At 48.3% G+C, this 21,408-nt stretch overlaps 9 protein-coding genes across 9 annotated transcripts; 4 read left to right on the top strand and 5 right to left on the bottom strand.

Annotated features, from left to right (window-relative positions):
* Positions 1-6,037: 6,037 nt before the first annotated feature.
* On the top strand, positions 6,038-7,608 carry FPOAC1_001262 (uncharacterized protein; the record flags this gene model as incomplete). Its single annotated transcript, XM_044845867.1, has 3 exons — positions 6,038-6,191; positions 6,253-7,224; positions 7,277-7,608. The coding sequence occupies 3 exons, from the start codon at positions 6,038-6,040 to the stop codon at positions 7,606-7,608; spliced, it is 1,458 nt and encodes a 485-aa protein (XP_044711783.1).
* A 1,073-nt stretch (positions 7,609-8,681) lies between these two features.
* FPOAC1_001261 (uncharacterized protein) lies at positions 8,682-10,215 on the top strand (the record flags this gene model as incomplete). The annotated part of the gene is made up of 4 exons (XM_044845866.1): positions 8,682-9,713; positions 9,771-9,858; positions 9,913-10,108; positions 10,164-10,215. 4 exons carry the CDS (start codon positions 8,682-8,684, stop codon positions 10,213-10,215), a joined length of 1,368 nt encoding a protein of 455 aa, XP_044711782.1.
* Positions 10,216-10,429: 214 nt separating this feature from the next.
* Positions 10,430-11,610, bottom strand: FPOAC1_001260 (uncharacterized protein; the record flags this gene model as incomplete). Its single annotated transcript, XM_044845865.1, has 2 exons — positions 10,430-10,627; positions 10,678-11,610. The coding sequence occupies 2 exons, from the start codon at positions 11,608-11,610 to the stop codon at positions 10,430-10,432; spliced, it is 1,131 nt and encodes a 376-aa protein (XP_044711781.1).
* A 532-nt stretch (positions 11,611-12,142) lies between these two features.
* Positions 12,143-12,475, bottom strand: FPOAC1_001259 (uncharacterized protein; the record flags this gene model as incomplete). Its single annotated transcript, XM_044845864.1, has 1 exon — positions 12,143-12,475. One exon carries the CDS (start codon positions 12,473-12,475, stop codon positions 12,143-12,145), a length of 333 nt encoding a protein of 110 aa, XP_044711780.1.
* Positions 12,476-13,012: 537 nt separating this feature from the next.
* FPOAC1_001258 (uncharacterized protein) lies at positions 13,013-13,879 on the bottom strand (the record flags this gene model as incomplete). The annotated part of the gene is made up of 1 exon (XM_044845863.1): positions 13,013-13,879. One exon carries the CDS (start codon positions 13,877-13,879, stop codon positions 13,013-13,015), a length of 867 nt encoding a protein of 288 aa, XP_044711779.1.
* An 806-nt stretch (positions 13,880-14,685) lies between these two features.
* FPOAC1_001257 (uncharacterized protein) lies at positions 14,686-15,600 on the bottom strand (the record flags this gene model as incomplete). The annotated part of the gene is made up of 2 exons (XM_044845862.1): positions 14,686-14,987; positions 15,042-15,600. The coding sequence occupies 2 exons, from the start codon at positions 15,598-15,600 to the stop codon at positions 14,686-14,688; spliced, it is 861 nt and encodes a 286-aa protein (XP_044711778.1).
* A 742-nt stretch (positions 15,601-16,342) lies between these two features.
* FPOAC1_001256 (uncharacterized protein) lies at positions 16,343-16,747 on the bottom strand (the record flags this gene model as incomplete). Its single annotated transcript, XM_044845861.1, has 1 exon — positions 16,343-16,747. One exon carries the CDS (start codon positions 16,745-16,747, stop codon positions 16,343-16,345), a length of 405 nt encoding a protein of 134 aa, XP_044711777.1.
* A 1,031-nt stretch (positions 16,748-17,778) lies between these two features.
* Positions 17,779-19,029, top strand: FPOAC1_001255 (uncharacterized protein; the record flags this gene model as incomplete). The annotated part of the gene is made up of 1 exon (XM_044845860.1): positions 17,779-19,029. The coding sequence occupies one exon, from the start codon at positions 17,779-17,781 to the stop codon at positions 19,027-19,029; it is 1,251 nt and encodes a 416-aa protein (XP_044711776.1).
* Positions 19,030-19,344: 315 nt separating this feature from the next.
* On the top strand, positions 19,345-21,034 carry FPOAC1_001254 (uncharacterized protein; the record flags this gene model as incomplete). The annotated part of the gene is made up of 3 exons (XM_044845859.1): positions 19,345-19,851; positions 19,902-20,091; positions 20,139-21,034. The coding sequence occupies 3 exons, from the start codon at positions 19,345-19,347 to the stop codon at positions 21,032-21,034; spliced, it is 1,593 nt and encodes a 530-aa protein (XP_044711775.1).
* Positions 21,035-21,408: the final 374 nt, after the last annotated feature.

Here is a 21,408-nt window from a genome sequence, read left to right as displayed (position 1 = left end):
TAGTGACAGGCCTCTTCTCATCCATAAATTCGAGTTTAATGAGAGTTCCATGAACCAATTGAGGGTGGGACTCGGGTGCTTCTCAATAGATCAACACCAGTCGGTCGCCAGACAAGATATTGATCAATACGAGACCGGTTCAGCTGAGATAAAGCAACCTTGGTTTCTTACTTGAATTTCGGCATAAATGTGTCAGTTGAGATGTGATATTCTGTCAATCATTGGTCATCAAACCCTGTCCTTTTCTCAATCGGCCGAAAGTCGTCGGACTGTTGATTGACTTATCGCCCATTGTTATTGCAAGACAAGTCTTACCTATCCTTGACAAGATTCTTCTTTCTTTGAGTAGAAGATCATTAAATAATCCAGAAGGACTTTGAAACACACCGTAATTGGCAGTTCTACAAGCTGTCCATTAGTTTCAACTTTATTAGATAGCTAGCTGTCCATTAGTTTTTTTCTCAAGATTGGTGGGTTTTACCAAACGGTTGGGTCCAATACTGCAGGACCCTGTCCTATTCATCATGGCTGTAAGTCAATATATTTTGCAACAAACAGATTTGATTCCTCGTTGGCGAAGGTTTCACGTCGACAAAAAGGGTGTTCGGTCCAAAGAGCCGACCCCTCCCCCCGTTGTGAATGAGGATGGAGTGTGTCAATGGGAGTAAGCCCAGTATAAAGACTCTCTTATTTGGTGGTAATTAATCAAGTATACAGATGCTTTCTGAGTCCCCAAATCTGGGGCACAGTAGCAAAGCAATGAGTCTCTTATTGTCCCGTCGCCTTGCTATCATGCAATGTACAGAACTGATAGTAACGCACAGAGGTCAAAAGAGCGGCAGACAGTCCGACAGAGGTGATATTAATGAGCCATCTTCGCGCAATGATTTAATTGATTCGGTTCGGTGACGCAGTGTGTAGCCAGTGGCAAGCGAATTGACGTGATGGTGCATGGCTGATTGTATCACCACTGTCAAGCCAAACGAGTGTGGTATGGCGGTCATCACAATCACCATGCCGGCACTTGTTGTAGTATGTACCAGTTTTCTGGCACAGATGGATTGTCACTGAGATGCGCCATCGAGATCCACGAAGGAAAGGAATTGGTATTGCTAGTCTGTTGATGAGTGAAAATACACCGAACATCCAGGCATTGTCAGGACTGGCCTACATACATAGTAACGTTTGTTTGAAGGACATTCCATATACACAGGTTCAATTAGCGTGCAACATCAGGGCATTGGTTTTCATCGATGACTGTACCGTCGCATCAAGGAAACTGCCAAATAGCAGTCTCGGCTTGTTCCGATGGCGCATGTGATGAAATGGCAGAACACTCACTGCACAATGCAACTACCATGAGGTTTGGGTCTCGAATTTGACTTTTTCGTGCGCATTACGACATCAAATTGAACGCCGACCAAGTCGTGTTGTCGAGAAGATATTGAGACGATAACCGCCGTAGAATAGATTAATCATTAGAGAAATAGTCCGTGACAAGAGGTGCCGAGGATGACAGAAACTTATTTTCGTTAATACCCTGTAGCCACGAGCCGACGGGAAATATGTAAGAGTAGTGATCGGCATTTTTATTCGAGTCGTAGGCGAGAGAAAGGATCTTCAGGAGAAATCCCCCGAAAGGACAAGCAAGCCGGGCATGGTTGTCATTTCTCAATTCGGGTTTGGCGCGAAAACCCGCAGGAAGGGATCTTTGTTCAACAGCAAAGTTGTGCTATTAGTTCAGTTGCACTATTAGTTTAGAGGAGTTACATACCCAAGTAGCCCCTTGCTTGCCCTGCCCTGCGCTGTCCTTAGACCGCATGTGCTACCTTGGGCTCATAACGCGAGGCGCGTGAGTTTTACAGATACAGATCCAAAGACGCTCGCGTGGCAGGATGAGACGAGTTCTTGGTTGGTTTGACGGTCCGCAAACTTGGGATTGCCGTGATAGGAAATGGGCGAATGGCAATTTTGTAGTAGACTGAACTGACGGAAGGCCAGGCTGAGGCGATGAGGTGCATGGGTTGAATCGTGTACTGTAGTTGGGTAGGTCGAAGCAATGTTGTTTGGGCTTATTACCTAATTACCACGCACAAGGCGGCTACAAGGGGAACAAGGTGTGATAACAGTGGTTGGTACCTACCTACCTTAGTATGTAGGAACCTGGGTCAGTAGGTAGGTAGGTAGGTGGGTAGGTTTGGATAGCAGTCAATATGAACAAGGAAGGAACCTTCAAATCAACTACCTACTTGGGTTAGTATATATGTGTATATGTACTGAGCTGGCAAAAAACTCCGGGGAAGGAGCAATGAAAGCCTTTTCCTGTTCTCTGCAATTCAACTTTATCTTAGTACTTGTTCATACTTGAAGGTATTGTTTGCCCTTTTAAAGTACCTAAGTAAACACTGGGTATAGTAGGGTATTTTCCCCAGTTGCGCCCATTGCTTCTGTCAGCTGCATCGCAATATGGACCCTGGTCGATTGGCCCAGCTATCGCATCAAGATCAACGCTTCTCATCGTACCGGTTCTCCCCAGAGCCCAGAGCGGCTAGATCTTTGGCACTCTGGCTAGTCACACCCCACACACTCACGCACGTGTCTGCCGGCAGCATAGATTTTACAAGTGCCTGCTAGACACAAGCAGCAAAGATTGACGAGATTTTGTACCTACACAATTCCAGCCGATTGTTTCAAGGTGGTAACGCTTGGAGAATTCGAGCATGACAAGTACTGTGCGCACAAACAGTATACATACCTACCTACCTATCTGGGAACAACATCATCAAGCGCGAACTATCCCAGCGGGATCTACAAGGTTCGGCGTACCTGGGCTACTTTGGCTGCCACATGGCATTACGCAAGCCTTAGGATGCTCTGGGTATCTATCTCCACAAAGATACGCATTAGGATCGTCTTATGTTAGAGGAAGAAGGACGCGGGCACGCTACATGTCAATGCCGTGTACGGATATTGTCTACGACACTGGGCAGAGACTTATTGGTGGACCAATCGATCTGCGGCACGTTCTGCTCTGGAAGATGATTCTCACGTGGCTGCGGAAGATCGCGCATGTGGTGCTGGGATGTTGGTCGCTCCGCTTCTGGTTCGCCCAACCATAGAGGGTCTAGCTTTGGGGGCGAGGCGGGAGAAAGACATGTTGAACCAATCTCATCAACTACGAAGAACATGGGTCTTTGAGACCCTGGTCACCGTAGCATGGCCCGAGAACCATGACTTCTGACGGGGTTATGGACACACTAATGACGGCGCACGAGGCGCCCTGGCTTGGTGTAAGCATCCCCTCACAAGATTCACTGCCAACCACAGGTTGACTGGTAGGCTTCAGTTCGCAGCACACGGAGACCCCAGAGACATGCTCGGCGGGTTCAGACCGCAGGAGAGTTCACACTGCATTCTGTTTCTCAACCTATTAAGCTAGGAACCCAACAAGTTGGAAACTACATAACCTACTAATCGCCTGAACAACCTTCTGCCCTCTCCAACAAGCAATACTGAAAATAAAGGTTTGATCGAATTTGAACAATGCCAGAAATTTGTAAATAAGAGGTCACACACAGATGCAGCTAGTGTCCCAGGCGATAATAAGCAACAGGCATCTCCCTATGTGATCGCATTATGTATCGTGGCCAGCCGGCCAGAGGTAACTATTAATTCTGAACCAGATTTACGGGGAGGTTACAGACAAAACAAAAGCGTAGGGTCGGCACTATCATGAAGCTTTGCGTTTTGCCAACCCAACATAATTCACACTGGCATAAAGGTGCTCCTTTAGCGTTAAACTTGTTCGTTGGCTAGCCAGTCTGACTGTTCCGGTGGTTTAGCACTATTGATGCGGTGTCAAGTACAAGTACAGTCCAGCCAGCTACAGCGACGGTCCAAGCCAGCGAACTTATTGGTCAAATGGATATCTCTTCCCGGCAGAACAAAGAACAAACGTTATGCCGCCTGTTCGCTTTGAGACGAATATAGCTGACAAGTCGTCACGACCTGAGTGGGTAGCGAATACCGCATGGATGGATGCTCAGACCTCGATACTCGGCAACCACATGGCATCCAATTCCACTTACGCCTCTACGAGATTTCGACAATGGCAAAACAAGGTTTTCGGGGGACCTAGAGGGGAATGAAGAGAGGAGATCTTGAACTCAAGGGTGGCTTCTTCTGACGCTACGTTACCCGATGGGCCACTCAACAACCTGCACCCCTACTACAGTAAGGCTTTTCAAAAACACTCCCTACGACAGCGCCTGGCGTTCCATTATTAGATGCGATGTACATACTCGACCACATGGGCCGAGGCGATAGTGGGGGCTACAAGCGCCACAAGTCGACTATACTTTGCACCACGACTTGGCTTGGACGAAATCTTTTGGCTGGAGCCTTGAACGCTCTTTGACACTTGCGCCATGAGATGTGCAAGAACGTCCAATTGTATTGGTAGATAACTGAGTACCTGTTGTTCAAGACAGCGGTAGGCAAGTAAACAGCGAGAAACGACTCGGTGAAGTCGCAGACTGTAACCACAGCTTTGCTTTTTGCTAGGAACGACCTATCGAATCTGCTGTTCTCCAAGGTTGTCAACTTATGTACAAAACCCCCTGAGCACGGCACGAGGTTTGGTGCAAAGCTTGCATAAGTACCGGTACGTACCTCTGCCTCGGAAAGCAAGGGTTGCGGATTGACTTTCAAGTGCCGTAACACTGTTTCAATGATGCCCACTGGAGGCGGATGCGACATCTACCAAGGAGCCTTAACTATTACCTATCCAGGCTGTAGATGCTGGCCTGGCCTGACCTGGACGAAACCTAGAGCCAAAGCCAAAACCAAAGCCAGAGCAATAGCCGGCCGCTCCTTGTCTACATACCTGGGCTTGTCTGCTCCAGATGAATGTTCCTTTCCTCCCCTGCTTTGGGGCTGACTTTAAGCGTTGCCTACTATATGCAAGTGCAGGGGGATGATTTCAGCGTGCTGCGATCCATGGGATGAGAGGTTTTGAGACATGAGTCTACCATTTGTGCTGGGAGGGAGGGACCAGGCTTTGAACGCATGTCATTTCAATATTCCTGATTTCTGACCGATTTATTATACTCTGCGTAGCTTCGATGAACTGGATGAATGAACAATCTGCTGTCTTCCCTTCTTCTATCATCTCTCAGTTGGGCTATTGTTTAAACGCTTGTAGGACCCCTTCGATCTTGGAGCTTTGGTGCTTTTCTCGACTCAGTTAAGTCCAGTTTAGACCCAGCCTTTTCTTCCTCGCTCGTTGCAGTGCAAGTACCTAAACTGCAAGTCTCGAGTACATGCATCCACCACTAAAAGGTTAGTAGGTATGGACCTTCCTAGGTTCAGCATCTATGTGCCTGCTAACACAGGTAGAGTAACATTTGGTACGGGCATGTTTAGGTATTGATGGGGCTCCAGTCTTCCCCGGGCTCGTTCTTCCCTGTATAACTTAACAGGTACCTAGACATTGACTAGGTAGTGCCATATGGATCCGTTCATCCCCGTCTTGTCACTTTCGCCAGGGTCAGTCTCGTGTGCACTTTTCCCTCTCCAAGTCCACTTTCTTTCCTTTCTTTCATAAGTTTACCTGCCATCTATAATCTACCCAACTTATTGTGTCGCATCTGGCCTTATTGAAGCTCCCTTTACCAATCCATCTTTGGGGTTCATGCTCTGATACGGCCGTAATTTCTCGACTCGAATCCGTCCAACCTGGCATTGTCGCGTCCGTCCTGTCGGCTGCAAGCCCGATACAATTTCAGGTTCGCTCAATTGCTATCTGGGCTTTGTCTTGTTGTACCGACACCTCTTGCCTGGCTCCTGCGACTGTACTCCAATACCGGCCTCGCCGTAAGCGCGGGCAAACAGTCGAATTGTGTTATCCTGGCCATTTGTCGGCTTCGTTTCTCAGGGGACTTTGTGGGGGCTTTGTGACTTGATCGACTCGACTCGACTCGACTCGACTGCGTACGCGACATCCCCGATATCGACCGACTCTCCAACAGCCATAATCATGGACGGCCACAACCAACAACGCCCACCTACTTCCAAGGCGGCCGGTCTCAACAATATTCTCAATAGCGACCACGCTCCAGGCCACATCCCAAACGGCCCTCCCCACACGCGGGATTCGGGGTTCTACTCCAACGGAGACGCCTCCAGTAAGCGTATGCTGCTCATTGCTACTCGCTAAATACCCCCGTTCTACCACTGACCAGACTGATCCAGACACATCTGCTGCCTCTTTTAATGTAAACGGTCTCAGCCCAAGCGGTTCTGGCTACCAGTCTTCGTCGCACGATAAGACCCCTTCGCCGACTACTTCCAACATGGTCCCCCAGGGAGCTATATCGCCGCTAGCAACCAACATGAGCGTCGCCGCAATCGTATCCCCCAGCACGCCCGGAAGCTTCGATCCACGTCGTGACCGACCCACGTCAATTGAATCCAACGGTACCGGCCATACCATTGGCGACACGCTGACACCAGGAATGGCTGCGCTGAGGCGGGAAAGTGTCGACAGTCGCATCAACCAAAACTTTAGCGATATGCGTCTTGGCAACAACTCTCCCTACGCCTCCAACAATCACTCAACTAGCTCGATTCAAAACACCCTTCATAGCCAACGGAATCCCCACCACCTCTTATCTAATCGAATCTCCAATGGCTACCAACCCAACGCGGAGCGAAATCCCGAGACCAAGACCGTTAAGACGGCGCCTGCCATTACCGGACCAGCAACAGGGCACATTGCCCGAGCAGCGGAACCCACCAAGGGTCAAGCATGGGCTTTCCCCGAAGAGGAGATCCAAAGGGTCGGTGGTGCTCCTACGTTCACTGACTCGAGGCGCAGCAGCATTACAGAGTCGATCGCGAGCAGCCAGTTCACGACCGAGTCGCGCCTGCCCGCTGGTCAACTAAGACTGGAGAGCGAGTACTCTCGCATGTCCAGTGCCTCAGACTTCCTACCTGTTCATCACCACTCTATGCAACACAAGCAACTGAGCGATCTGCAGGCGGAGGAAGGGAATGGGCCTACAGGGTCACAGCCCTACAGTAGAACACCGGAATTGAGAGTCAGCCACAAGCTCGCGGAGCGCAAGAGGAGAACGGAAATGAAGGAGCTGTTCGACCAGCTTCGTGATCTTATGCCGCAGGAGCGAGGCTCCAAGGCTTCCAAGTGGGAAATATTGACAAAAGGTTAGTGGTTGTGCTGTTGTAAGGGGAGACATGTTACTGACACAAGCCATAGCCATCTCCGAGTACCAGAAGCAGCAGGATCATATCATACTGCTCCAAAATCACTACAACTCGGCGGCGGCAGAGAACGAAATTCTTCGCCGGGAAGTTCATGCGCTGCGGGCGGAAAATGCCCAGCTTAGAGGATCTCCATCATCAGCACCAACGCCAGCTTCAGGACCTCCCTCTACGACTTATCAAACAGAACGTTATGCCAACTCGAATGGGCCAGAACTGCCACCTATCCGGTCACTGAGCAACAATATGCCCAACGGACCAGACTCAATGACTGGTGTTCAGTACGAAACCCCCCAAAGTAATGGATACCGCCAGGAGAGATTCTGAAGTTGGTATACCCAACATGTTTTCTTCTTCTTCTTCTTCTCCTTCTTCTTTCCATCCTTTAATTATTGAGCCCAGTTTACGAATGAATGACGGTAAAAGAAAAAGTTATGACGACTGGGGCAACATATCACATATCAGCCTTGGGGTTACAATCCTGAAGAGTACAGACTCGGCTCAACCATCGTTGGTTTCGTGCCGGTGATACCCCAAGGCATTAGACTTGCTTTATCTCTGTTTGTTTTATTTCTCCCTTATGTCAATACGGTGGGCAGCCCAGGGACTCACTTTTTCCTGTGTCATCACCTCCTTCAATCTCGGGATCTACAACTTTATGAGCCCACTGCAGACTCCGACATCAGGAGTTGTTTCTTTCACCTCTTTCCTTCTCCTTTCTCTTGGGATGGGCAGGCCACTTAATGGTAGGTACAGGAAGGCAAGGGTCGGGTATAGTGGAACGGGCCGGAATAAATGCCCTGGGATTTTGAGCTCAAAAAGAAGGCATGGGGAACGGGAGAATGGCGTGAAGGTGTTGTAAGGCGTATATACCCATTTTGCGAGGATACGGGATGCGATTATGCTCAAGAATAGCTTTAATTGTTTGTGGTATTGAGAACGAATAAACCAGGTTTAAGACATTAAGAGCTCCTATAAACTCGGAGCCGGGTTATCAATCACTGTCCGGTTGGAGATGATGTGGATGGCCCCGGGAAGTGGAAGCCTGGGCGGAGTCGGAGTTGCGGAGTTGCGGAGTTTGCGAAGGCCCCGCAGAAGAAAAGTCCCCGATTTGGTCTGCGAGACGAGATGGCAAGTGCAAGTGCTTACTGAGATGAGAAGTCTCTACTAAGGTACTGTACCTAGTGTAAGCCATCATATCTACACTAGACTTTAATTATTAGTTGTACTGTATTTCAAGTTTCTATTGTTGGCCTGCCTGCGAAATCGAGATTCCTCCTTTCATTCTCCGACCTTTTCAAGATCAAGTCCGTCGGAATTGTTCAAGTCTCTCTCCGCTCTTCTCATTCTGCTTCTCATCCTTCATTCGCGTTTGCTCTCACACACACTACATATATACCATGGATTCATTCAGCCCATTGTCTGCGCGCAAGATGGACAGAGCAGCTGCTTCAAGACAAAAGAGCTGCAATGCCTGCGTGAGAGGGAAGCGCAAGTGTGACAAGAAGACGCCCCGGTGCACCCGCTGTGCGGCAAAAGGTCTCGACTGCGTTTATCAGAGGTTGCCGCCAGGAGCAAACTTCCATGACGACGATATATGCATCGCAGACACCTTGAACGACGTCCCTGACTTTGATATGGGCTTTGATATAAACAACCTGGGAGGAACAGCAACACACTCTAGCGCCAGCAACACCTCGCCAGACAGCCTTGATAGAGTCACCACCACATCGACGATAGATCTTGACTCTCCCCTCGACTTCTCCATCATAGACCATCTCATGGCCAACGACACATCTGTTGGTTCTGAGCTATGGTGTTTGGGTGACTATGGCAGCAGCAGCAGCAACAACAAACTGGGCATACCTTCAATACCATCTATGCCCACAACACAGGTCGTCATTCGTGATCTAGCCATCTTTGAAAGCATAGAACCCTGCATGTCTGAATTCAACCCCCTGGACGTGTATGATCCTCGATCCCGCGTCGGATACACCGTCGATGCCATTACCAATCTGTACCGCGACTTTGCAAAGACCCGTCGTCTCCCCTTTATCCATCCTCGACTCTACGGCTCCAACCTCCCAAAGACTTTAATGGCAGCCTTTTCAGTAGCGTCCGCGTACTCTGCACGCACACCAGAGAACAAGGGATGGGTGTTCAAGCTCATCGCTGACATGGCCAAGGACATCCACCGCGAGGGCGAGCGCGCTTCAACGCCGGCGGAGAAGCTGGCTAGGGTACAGGCCATGGTTGTGTTGGACTCTATACGTATGTTTGACGGCGACGTGACTATGAGGGCAACGAGCGAGCGTGAGATGTCGCAGTTTATGGCATGGATGTTTGCGCTTAAGGAGCTCGAGGAAGAGCTGAAAATTGGGGACGAACCGGCTGCTACTATATTGAAGGAGGCGCCACCAGAAAGTTGGGAGGTAAGTTGCCGGGCAAGGCTCACTTTGCATGCATGAGACTTGCTAATGTTTTCACAGGCTTGGTTACTCGCCGAAAGCATACGCCGAACTATCGTCATGGCATTTGCTTTCGTATGCATGGTCAGTATACTCAAATCCAACGAGCGTATGTCAACAAACCTTCCCATATCGCACGAGGGCTAAACTTACTCTTCCATAGCACCTTGTGAAGTCATGGCGCCGAACTTTCAGTTCACAGCCTCGAAATACCTATGGGAGGCCGACTCTTCCATGGCTTTCTTTCGTGCGTGGCAGACAAAGCCGCAGTACCCAGTGCGGAACCTTGACTTTAAGGGTATCTGGATGCATGCACAGCCGGAGGATGTCGATGAGTTTACAAAACTAATGCTAACTGCGTGAGTAACCTTGTTTCTGTTCTGGACATGTTGACTGTGGCTAACTGTCGAATAGCCAAATGGGCCCCGAAGCTATCGACCATTTTATGGTTGGCCGTGTGTACTAAGATCAGTAAACATATTGGTATAATTAATTATGTAATACTGATCAAGCACTCTGGAATCGCTCTCTTGAGCTTAATGGGAGTTTTTATGAAATCACGGAACAGGGTTGGCTTTGGAACAAATTGACTGCCAAGAGCTGGAAATTATTCAAGACTTTAATGATGAAACGGCCATGAGCATTATTAAACAAATCCTTGGCTTGCATTTGTTTCAAGTTTATACATCTTCCTCAGCGATTCTCCAGACGAGCCTTTCACCACTGACCTCTCTGTTTCTCAATATATTAACTGCCTTTTGAGCCCTCTCCACAGCTGACGATCCTTCCACAACACGGTATCTGTTGGGTGTAATGACGCCGTCCTTAAGGAGTTTAGGTACGATCTCTGGTTGCAGCCTTTGCTTAAAGTACTCGTTCTGTTTCTAGTTAGAGGCGCACGTTTGTGAAGACGGTCAGGGTGACTTACAGATAAGTAGAAATGAGTACGAACACCTCGGATTTCGACACCATCAGCCCATTCTCCAACCAAGACTTTGCCGACATCCATCTCGTATTCTGGTTCCTCATCCGCGGTGGCGTCTTTGAGGATAACAGGGAGCATAACTGCCACAACGCTGCCGGGCTGAGCAATCCTTGTCAAGGGCCTCAGAGTGCCCTCGAGTGAACCGATACAGTCAATGATATAGGGGAGTTTAGGCCCTGGCTTGTTCTCGACGGACTTGAGGATCTGGTTGATAACATCGTCGTTGCGATAATCAAAAGTCCGAGTCGCGCCGATGCTTCGAAGATAAACGTGCTGCTTTTGGCTGGCAACAGCGAAAAGATTCTTAAAGCCCCAGTGCTTGAGGACCTGGAGAGCATACATGCCCACGCTGCTGGAAGCACCCCAGATGAGAATCGGGCTATCGGCTTGCTTAGGAGTGTGATTCTCAGGCACAGGCCAAGGAAGCTCCAATTTCAAATCTGCAGTGACAGTATGGAATACGGTGACAAGATTTACTGAGACTGTCACAGCGTCTTGGTATGAGATATTGTCTGGTATTTTTGAGGCGAGATACGCAGGAATAGTGATGTACTCCTGGTGGTTCGCTTCCTTTCCGCCATGAAAAGCAAAAGCTACGACCCGATCGCCGATACTCAAGCCCTTGAGATCGCCGCCATCTCCAACAGCGACGACTTTTCCAGCAGCGCCACCGCTTCCCATTTGAGATGGGTACTCTGGGATGAGAAGACCGCCATCTGCACGGTGAAGATCGAGGGGGGTTGAAGAAGTCCAGGCGACGCGGACGAGGACTTCTCCCGGTGATGGAAGATGAACTGGGACGGTTTGGGATATGAAAGGTTTGCGTTTTGCAGGGAGTACTACAGCTTGTTGAGTTGAGGGGATGGAAGAAGACATGGTGGTGAACTGCAAGCAGGTAGGTAGGGTATAAATGAGATTGTAATTAGATTGATGATATGCCAACATTCAGTCACTAAACAGGCCTACATATATGTGATTTCTCGATTACCATTTGAAGTCTGTATGTACAGAATATATTCTGGTATAATTCATGTCATTATTAACAATTTCGAGATTTGTCATACGGAGCTCCGTGGAATATTTACGGACTTGGCCCCACCCGACTACGTATGATCTCATAACTTCTACAAAAGGAAGATTTATAGACAAGAGCCTGTTTGTTTACAAAAGAGGGACAGAATGGAAACTTCTAGTGATTTGGAAGACAAGACAAAGGCACAATAGTCGAGGTGGTCTGATGTGAGACGATAATGATGGACATGAAGCACAGTAATACCATGTACGAAAGCAAACAATCACTAGCGCAGTACCACGTATAGGTAGGTAGTAAAGGTATCGCATTGCATGCACTATTCACGATTGGTACATAAATCCAAACTCTCAACCATCTATCTAGGTAGTTTTCCCCTTAAACAGTCGTAGAACCCATTAGAACCGTGCCGGAAGCAGGCCCAACATTAACATGCTTCTGCGTCGCATTACCGCTCTTCAAATCATCTCTTGTAGTCGGTGGACGTCCGAGATCAGTGACAACGTTGCGGACTCTTTGTCGCATGCTTTTGCGTTGTTGTTGTTGTTGTTGTTGTTGTTGCTGCTGCTGCTGCTTTGAATCATTGGTCGTCGAGGTGTCTATTTCGGCTTTTGTCGGTGAGTCTGAGATGGAGACTTGGGCTTCTTTGGAGAAGACGGTTGATCCTGAGAGGATAGAGGCCGTGTCTGAGCTCGAGGTAGGATGTTCCATTGTATTTTTGTTGTTGTAGATGATGTTTTTAGATATAAATGGTTTATGGATTTTAAAACGGAGTAAAGATGAGACACAAATGAAAAATGAAAAGAGAAAAAAATGAAAAAAGGGCGGGAGTAGTCCGTCCCTATATGAATGAATTGCTGCTTTATCTCTTTAGAGGCATGCACCTCTTTTTTCAGCTCTGGGTCTGAGTTGGGCCTAGATTTTTGTTCGGGTGCCTTTAGGTGGTGATGTTAGTGGTAACCCCGCGTTATCAAGGCCTGTAAGTGCAGAAGATGCGCCCGCTCTCTAAATAACCTTATTTAACATGTTCCACTTTATCCCATCTAATAGAACATTCAATATTCAGACCATCATGACAATAACAATACAAGACGAGACGAGAACATCAAAATACCTACTCTGAATTTTCAATGATATCAAGGCTCACAGGGATATATTTCCCTTATCATACCTAGGATAGGTATCATGTTATCTGCTCTATGAGCCTTGCCAAACCGATGTAACCCTCCCATTCTCGATAGCCATCTATCATAAGTAGCCATATCCACAGCTCTCCGCATCGACAGTCGAATCATCCTCCACCGTATGATACCAAATCGGCGTTGAAACATCCAAATGTAGCGGCTGAAACTCCTGTAGCTCACTCTCTGTCAGACTCTGAGTCTTGCTATCACCACAGCCCTCACTTCTAAATGCCTCCCTCACACTGACAATGTCCCATGGCCCGCAATCATAGTCGTCATCGCCCTCGCCCTGTCTATAAAACTCAACTACCACGTTCGTTTCCTCCAAAAGCTGCGAGACTTTCTCCTTGCATACTTCCATCTGATGCAATTCACGTGCTTTGTCCCAGCTTACTCGGTACCATATGGTGTAGTTTTCCCGGTCACAAATCGTGCTGTGCACCATGTCATACAACTGGCCCATGGTGAGGCCCTTTAGAGGAGGTTTCGGGCCAATTTGCGCAGTGTAGACTTCATGGAACCATATGTCAACGACGTCGAGCCGCAAGTATCCTAAAGATGGTGGCGGCGGTTGAGATACAAGCATCCGTCGCCAGCTGGAATTGCTTCTGGTCAAGCTCTCAAGACGATTCGACTTTGCCAATGTCAAACTTCCCGCTGTACCCTGCTTCGCAATCGCACCCTCGGGAGCCCAGCGTAGTCGAAGAAGCGAGTCTGCTCTTCGAAGGTATGTATGCTTGCGGTCGATATCAAAGAAGCACCTCCCAAACTTCTCAACTAGCAATGGATTGAGTGTAAATGAGTCGGGTCGTCCTGTCTCAGGTGAAGACAGAGGTTGGAAGAACAGCGCTTGCTGAATCCTCGGCGAGCCTGCTATAGTCGTGGCCCAGTAACGGCATACACGGGATGCAGAGACGAGGAGTGTTTTCATATCGAGGTGCAAGAGAATTAACTCCAGCAGCTCTGCGACGAAGACAATCCCATCTATATCGTTTGCATGCCCCATCGTGGCATCGAGTTCTTGGCCGCTTAATAATGATACAATTGAATGGAATCAAGACAGGCCGAACCTGAAAGGTTGTATTGAATGACGATACATGTATGGTACAAAATAGGCAGGCCAGCCTCTTGTGAGGGGAGTTGACTGAGACTAGTACTCAGTACTACTACAGTAGGTAGTCATGATACTATTATTCCGGTGCCTAGGTAGCCAATTGAAAAATCATATGCCGACTGGCTGCGAATGCTACCTCGGCTGGTGGCGGCCAAGTTTATGTGTTATAGGTACTAATGTACTTAATGTTTGGCTTGCCGTGTGTGAGCGTTATGCCTCTCTTGAATGCTTAATGGTGTACATCGAGTTCAATCCGCTTTTTGCTTTTACAAGTATGGCCTATACAGCAGAAGATTAACAGTGACAGTCTGTGCGTAAAGAGGTATATATATATATATATCTGACAATCATTAGCTTAGCTATAGTGTACACCAATATCGTCGACCTTTCCTCCATGTCAACCGGAGAATGCCAGCAGCTTATGCCCCCTCTTAACAACACAAAACAAAATGAATTCCCAAGCGCCCAGACTCCAATTGTGCTGACAAAAGCCCGGAACGACAGCCCGTCCGTACCCAACCTTGCAGTAGATCCTCATAGAGAAGTCCGACGCGGACCAAACAGGCCATGAAGGAGTATATAAAGAATAAAGAGAGAAGAAAATGCGCCGCGTATGCGCTGAATTACTTGGTCCGTTCCGTAACCTCGACGCGCTTGTTTCCGAGGTCGACAATCTTGCCTACGAGATTGCCTGCGTGGTCCATCTCGGATATGTCGTCGGCACCACCTAGGCTTACGCCGTTGACCATAATGTTGGGTACAGTCCTTCGTCCGGTCGTCTCGAGCAATTGGTCTTGCAGGGCTGAGCCTTGGGGGTGGACGTCAAGTTCGACAATGTATGGTTCGGGAGTAATGGAGTACTTTTCAATCAAGATGGCTTTGGCTCGTTTCGAGAAGGGGCAGTAGGTCTTGGAGAAGATAATGACTATAGAGTGATCAGTAACCTGTGATTGTTATTCGCTGCTTGATTTCAACGTACCAGGTGACTTCTTGAGGATGGAATCAAGCTCTGCGCGAGCCTCAAGCTCCTCCTTTGTCCTTGTCTCTGTCACAGGCTTCTTATCAGCGGCAGCAGCAGCGGCACCAGGAGCAACGGCGGCAGCGCCCTGCTCTCCAGCGGCTGGTTTGATAATCTTGTCCTTGTTCTGTCCCTCGGCAGAACTTCCGACTCCCACGACTTTCTTAGGGGGGTCTGGTCGCAGACCACCCTTTTCGTTGGCCTTGCCCTTGGCCTCTGCCTCAGCAGCCTTGAGACGTTGCTGCATCTCCGCGGCCATATTTTTGTCCTCCTCATCGACATCACCGTCTCCGTCCTTATCGTTGTGTGTTGATCCAGCCTTCTCGCCCGTGGCAAAGTCCACGATGGGAGCAGGCATCTCGTTTGCGCTCATGGCATTTTGGGTCTTCTTGATAAATTCTTGGCCGGTGGATGTTTCAGCATCATGGTGACCGTCAAAGCCAGAGGTGTAGAAGAGAATGAATATGAAGGTGCCGATTGTCGCCAGGATCAGTAGGCGTACTCGGCGTGGAGAAGGCATCGCGGGTGGGATGGGAACGAAGATCGTTCGCAGGACAGGACCAGGGGTGGATGCGCTAAAGAGCGAGCTCTGCTCTGGTCTAACGTAGAGCTCTTGAGGTCGCGCGACGGATTCAGATCGAGTTTGCTGGGTTTTAATGACAATCAAAAGGATGGAAAGAAGAGAAAGGACAGTGGGAAAGGGTATCGTATCGGTCGGTCGGGGCGTTGAACCGAGGGCGATTTGATGGAGAGCAAAAGAAGAGACCAGTCTTGCCAGCCAAGGGACAGGGACAGATCAGACTCAAGGGAGAAGCGACAGCTCCCCCAATTCCAGTGGAGGGTTTAGGTAGATCAATAGAGCCAATCAGACCTGGTGATTATACGGAGATAAGATGGTATAACATGTCATCATGATTGTGCATAGGTCTTGATGCACAGCAATGTAATACAAAATAAAATAGTTTATACAAATAAGAACAAATCAATAAAACATTATGAGAGCAATACAGTTATTAGAGGGGAAACCTCATTGATACCCCACCACAGACGCGCAGCGCCAGATCCCTCCTCGACTCGGTATTAAACAGTCCAGTATCTATTAATACACATTTCCTCCAGGCTAGATGAGCCAGCTCTACCTTAGTACCTAGTCGTGCCCTGGCTCTTAGCTCCCATGCAGCTACTTGTATCTTGCTATCGATAAGTCAGCAAGATTGACCGGGTAGAACGACATCATACCACTCACTACTGTCTATACAGTCTTATACTGTCAACCTCTCTGCGGAATGGCCATCCAGTTCTTGGTCAGGTGCCACCAGGGCTGGTAGACTCTCACTGGGCTGCTGCAACTCTTGGACCACAATTTGGGGGGATTCATGAGGAGAGTGCGAGTGCAATGTCGTTCGGTGAAGAAGTGCTGCTCTCTCGGCGTGAAGGCTTTGAAGATGGTGATTGCCATGGCGATGATGATGATGATGATGATGATGATGATGATGATGATCCATTGCTGGCGCAGCTTCAAGGACAATGGCCCAGAAGAAAAAGGCTAGAGAGTACGAGAGCTTTGGACACAACATCTTGAAATGTATGTACGTTTGGATGTAGTGAAGAAGTACTGGAGATGATTGCTCTGAATATCTGCTTTCTACCATCCAGGAGTCTGCCATATTGCTGACTCTTATATCTTCCATGGCCACCCACTCCTTGCAGCTTATTAGACTTTATGACGAGTGATTTAACTATATGGGTTTATTGTCATTGCTTCAACTGCCGCATTCAGCCTCCTCGAGACCCTTTGCAAGGAATTTACAGGGCCGTGGGCCGCGCTGAGACATTCACCTGCTAGAGCTGATTGCGAGAATGAGCTAATTGTAGCGAGGACAGCCCCTTTGACTTATTCTCCATGCGTCACATGAACCATTCTAATTGTAACCAAGTTTATCAGGTCATGTTTCAATAACTCATGTTGGCTCATTATTCTGACCGTTGAGAGCATCGTCAACGTTGATTAGCCCCTGTGGAAAAGGGAAGGCTGGTATGAATTCCGAGTATTAGTGAGACATGTTCGATAATCACGCTCCGAATGACCTTATTGCCAGTAAAGATTTCAATCCAAGACTTACCAACATGATTATAGTTGATGTGTTTTCACAATTCACATCACGACCATTTATAGAACTATGACTAAGCCAGCTTGATATTCTGAACCAATCACAGATTGCTAAAACTCTTTTCTTTTCTATAGTGGCACGAGCACTGGAAACCAGTGCCCAAACTACTAACTACCTACTAACTAAATTGGCGGATCCATCCATAGGTACCTTAGTAGGTCCCGTCTGGAGTATTCTTGACAAGTTGCCATTTCTAGTGACTTCGATTTCATGATCAAACAAGTGAAGTGTCCTTTTGCTCGACTGACTCATATCTTGAAGTTTTTGGACAACATATAATAAATAGAATTGTCTGACATTCTTCATTAGACTTTATTATACTTTTCCATTGTCCAAGTTTGCCTCTTTTGTCTTGCATTCCCTTGATACACCCCTCTCTTTACTTTACCCTTGGGACTTTCTGCCGCTACAAACAACGGGAGTTGGCCCCAGACAAACTCTCCCTGGTCGAGACTATTTGAACTCCTCCTCGCCCTTTCAAAACTCTGCATCTTCAGGAGACATTTCTTCTCCATAACACTCTCATCATGGCTCCCTCTAGGGCAAAACCATTGTCTTTCATTGTCGCCCTGGTCTTGGGCATCGTTTTCTGCATCTTCGCAGCACCGACACTCGCCTCATCTTCACCCTCAGAACCTTCTCCTAGCGCAGATGTTGAACTCATCTGCCACACAGACAATCCCAAGGACTGTTACCCTAAAGTCTTCCAGCCAACAGATGAGTTCCAGATTGTTCACGATGACCAAGAACTTCCTCATGGACTTCACGTTCGTCTGAACATGTCCAACGGTAAGAAGGAAGCCAAGATCAACGTCCCTGATGAGGGAAACCCTGCCCTCGAGGGTCTCCCTGTTGATCAGGCAGTTGTCGTTGTGGACCAACAGCAACAGGAGGACCCCCAGATTCCCAAAGGCGCCCCGGCTTATGAGCCTATTGGCAAAATCAAGGAGCCCGAAGACGAAGAATTTGTTGGCAAGCCTTTTTTCACCGCCATGAAGATGTTGAAGGCTGGAGAGACAGGTGAAGGCAACGAGCTTGATGATGCGCTCGAAGGAATGGAGGAACTGTCTCATGACATTTACTACGGTCTCAAGGTTACAGAAGACCCAGAAGTCTTGAAGGCACTGTTCTGTATGATGGGCGATTCCGATACCACCACTCCCGCAGGTGTTACGCCCCGCGATCATCAAGCAGCCGCTATTCTAGGAGCCTCTCTGCAAAACAACGCAGCGGCCCTGAAAGAAGTCACGAAGCAGTGGTCCGGTCTAATGGAGGCCAAGTGCTCTGCCCACAGCAAGTCTCTCAAGGAATCCCTTTACTCATCTCTCGTACCTTCTCATGTTCCATCCTCTATCGACACCAGGATATTGGCTTCCACGGCGAAAGCCAAGGTTGGAGCCATCAACGGTCTCATGAAGAGCGATATCATCCGTGCAGACTTTCTCAAGAACGGTGGTATGAAGCTTCTCCTCGAAGTCCTTGTACCCGAAGGTGGCGAATGGGGCACGACTCAACGCAAAGTTGGGCAGCTGGTCCTCGATACGTTTTTGGACGAGGATATGGGCGCCAAGCTTGGTCAGTGGCCTCGTACAGAGCGAGCCAGTGATGCCAAGTGCCGAGTGTATGAGACAAGCACCGAAGAGGGATGCTGGGATTACCATGTTGCGAGAATCTTGAAGGAGAACAAGAAGGATAGAAGCCACTGGAGCCGGGACTTATATGACCGGCTTGGGGCGTTGAGGAAGAGCGGCAAGGTTCCGCCTCGACCCGAACTGTAGAATATGCGAATTCAGGTTTATCTAGCATAAACAATATGTTACTTTCTTGTTAAAATATCTGAAAATCGGTGCATCTTATGATACATCTGTAGATTGTTAGTGGTGGATGCCATGTGTGAATTGTTGCCCCCCCCCCTCCCCCACTGGCTGGGCGATTAATGAATGGCTCAGCAAGCAAAGAAGAATTTCATCTAGACTTGACCTTACACCAACCATTCCACTTACACATAACAGCACCAATATCACATATCAATCACTTCTTGAGAAATCAGCCCCCCTGAACAGATTTGATTTTAATTCCTCGTCTTTGTCGAAATGGATCAATCAGCGCCTTTTCAAGTAAAATCTCGTCACAAAGGTCGAGGCATCTTCTCCATCAAAACCTTTGCCCCAGGCGATGTTATCCTCCCATTTACACCCACGATTCTCATCCCCTCGCTTTCTCACATAAATACCATTTGCAGCCATTGCTTTAAACGGGCAGAAGTGCGTGCCTGTTCCAGATGCCACGCTGTGTCCTACTGTGATGCTGCTTGTCAAGCGGCAAATTGGACGGCTGTTCACTCCAAAGAGTGCAAGGTTCTGCGCAAGGTTACGGAACAAGGGCGCCCGGGACTACCAACGCCCATACGTGCAGTCATCCAAGCGCTAGTTAAGCCAGAGATTGGTAATTCTATAGGGGATCTGGAAGGTAATGTCGCGTCTTGGCGGAAGAGTGAGAAATGGGTGGACATGGAGATGATGGCTATGGGCGCGAGTGCCTTTGCTGGGTTGGGAACAGGTCAAGAGGAGGTTCAAAGGGCACTGAATCTTCTCTGCAGAGTAAGCATGAAATCCACTGCTTTACATGACCATCTCCTGATGCCACATAGATCCAAACAAACGCCTTTCACAGATACGACACCGACCTGGGTCAAGTGGGCATCTTTCTTGGGCCAAAGCTCGCCATGGCGAACCACTCCTGTATCCCAAATGCCATGGTGCAGTTTATCGGCAGGAAAGCTGTGCTGAGGGCGGAGAAACCGATCAAGATCGACGATGAGATCGAAATCTCTTACACAGGTGCGTCTTTCCACAGGTCTTTTGATCCCTTACTAACAGACAGCTAGACTACACGTTCCCTCTGTCAAAGCGAAAACAGGCACTGGCACCATACTTCTTTGACTGTATGTGTCCGAGGTGCAAAAGAGACCTCAACGTGTACCAAGTATGCGCCGACTCACCTATCATTGGCATGAATCACCATAGTCTTGTCGCGGATGTTGGTAAACTTGGTCGACATCCTGGAGCAACAGACCTAAACAAAGTTTCTGCGGCCAAAAGACACAGCGAAGAACTTTCTGAGCTACTAGAAGAGAAAGAATCAACTGGGTCATTGGAAACTCGCCGCTCATATCTACGGAAACGCTACCAACGATGTAGAGGATTGGCCGCCGAAGACATGTGGGCGATATCACCGCTCCCACAACTGCTGTCGGAGATATCGATCCTGTACGCCGAGGAAGGCAACTTTGCATATGCTTTGGTAACGGCATGTTTCATCACAACTTCCTGTGACTCTTATCGTCATGTTATACCATACCACCCGGTCCGCACCAAGGGTCTTTTACTCGTTGCCAAACTCCTAGCCAATACTGCAGCAGACACTGCCTACCTTGAAAGTTCCCAAGCGGTAGCAGTCAAAGGGGACTTCAACCAACGGGCTCTTCAGACACTTCAGGATATCGACCAAGTATCGCTGTGCCAGATGTTGCTCATCATGATTCTCAAGTCGGTTCCCAAGGGCTACGTGCAAGAGTGGGAGGTCTCGGTCACTGCAAAGCAGATGTTGGATGAGATAGACCAACTACCAGGCAGAGGGCAAGAGCTATCTCTGATCAATACTTGGAGAGAGGATCCAGAAGCTGATCAAGCGCGTGCCTTTTTTGAATACGCTGTGGTGAAGCAAGTTGATGCCCTGGCTAACCTGGGATTGGAGGTACTCGAGATGGATTTCAGACAGTGAGAGCAATAGATTCACGGGTACAAACTTATATATATTTGTATTTCATAAAGCAAATATCTATGGAATGCAGTGATTAACTTACCAATACGGTATTGATACCTACTGTTATACTAGATTGTCGTTACTGGTATTGGAGCATCTTAACACTGCTATTGGTCGATCTTGCAGTGAACTTCCATGTAGGCTTCCTTGCCCCCCCATTTTCCGCTGGGAACCTTAGTACCTACAAGTAGAACCGCTGCAGCTCAAAAGGTACGTACCTTTTCGCATGGCAAATGCTTTCTGCATTCTTGACTTGGATCGTCAATGATTTTTACTTCCTTGCAACTTCGTAATTTTACGACGTCAATCTTTCTACGTCTATATTTCCAGCG

Source organism: Fusarium poae, chromosome 1 (genome assembly GCF_019609905.1).
Source record: "Fusarium poae strain DAOMC 252244 chromosome 1, whole genome shotgun sequence".
NCBI classification, from domain to species: Eukaryota; Fungi; Ascomycota; class Sordariomycetes; order Hypocreales; family Nectriaceae; genus Fusarium; species Fusarium poae.
The sequence above is the reverse complement of the archived record's forward strand: the minus strand, read 5'-3'. Positions and strand labels throughout refer to the sequence as shown.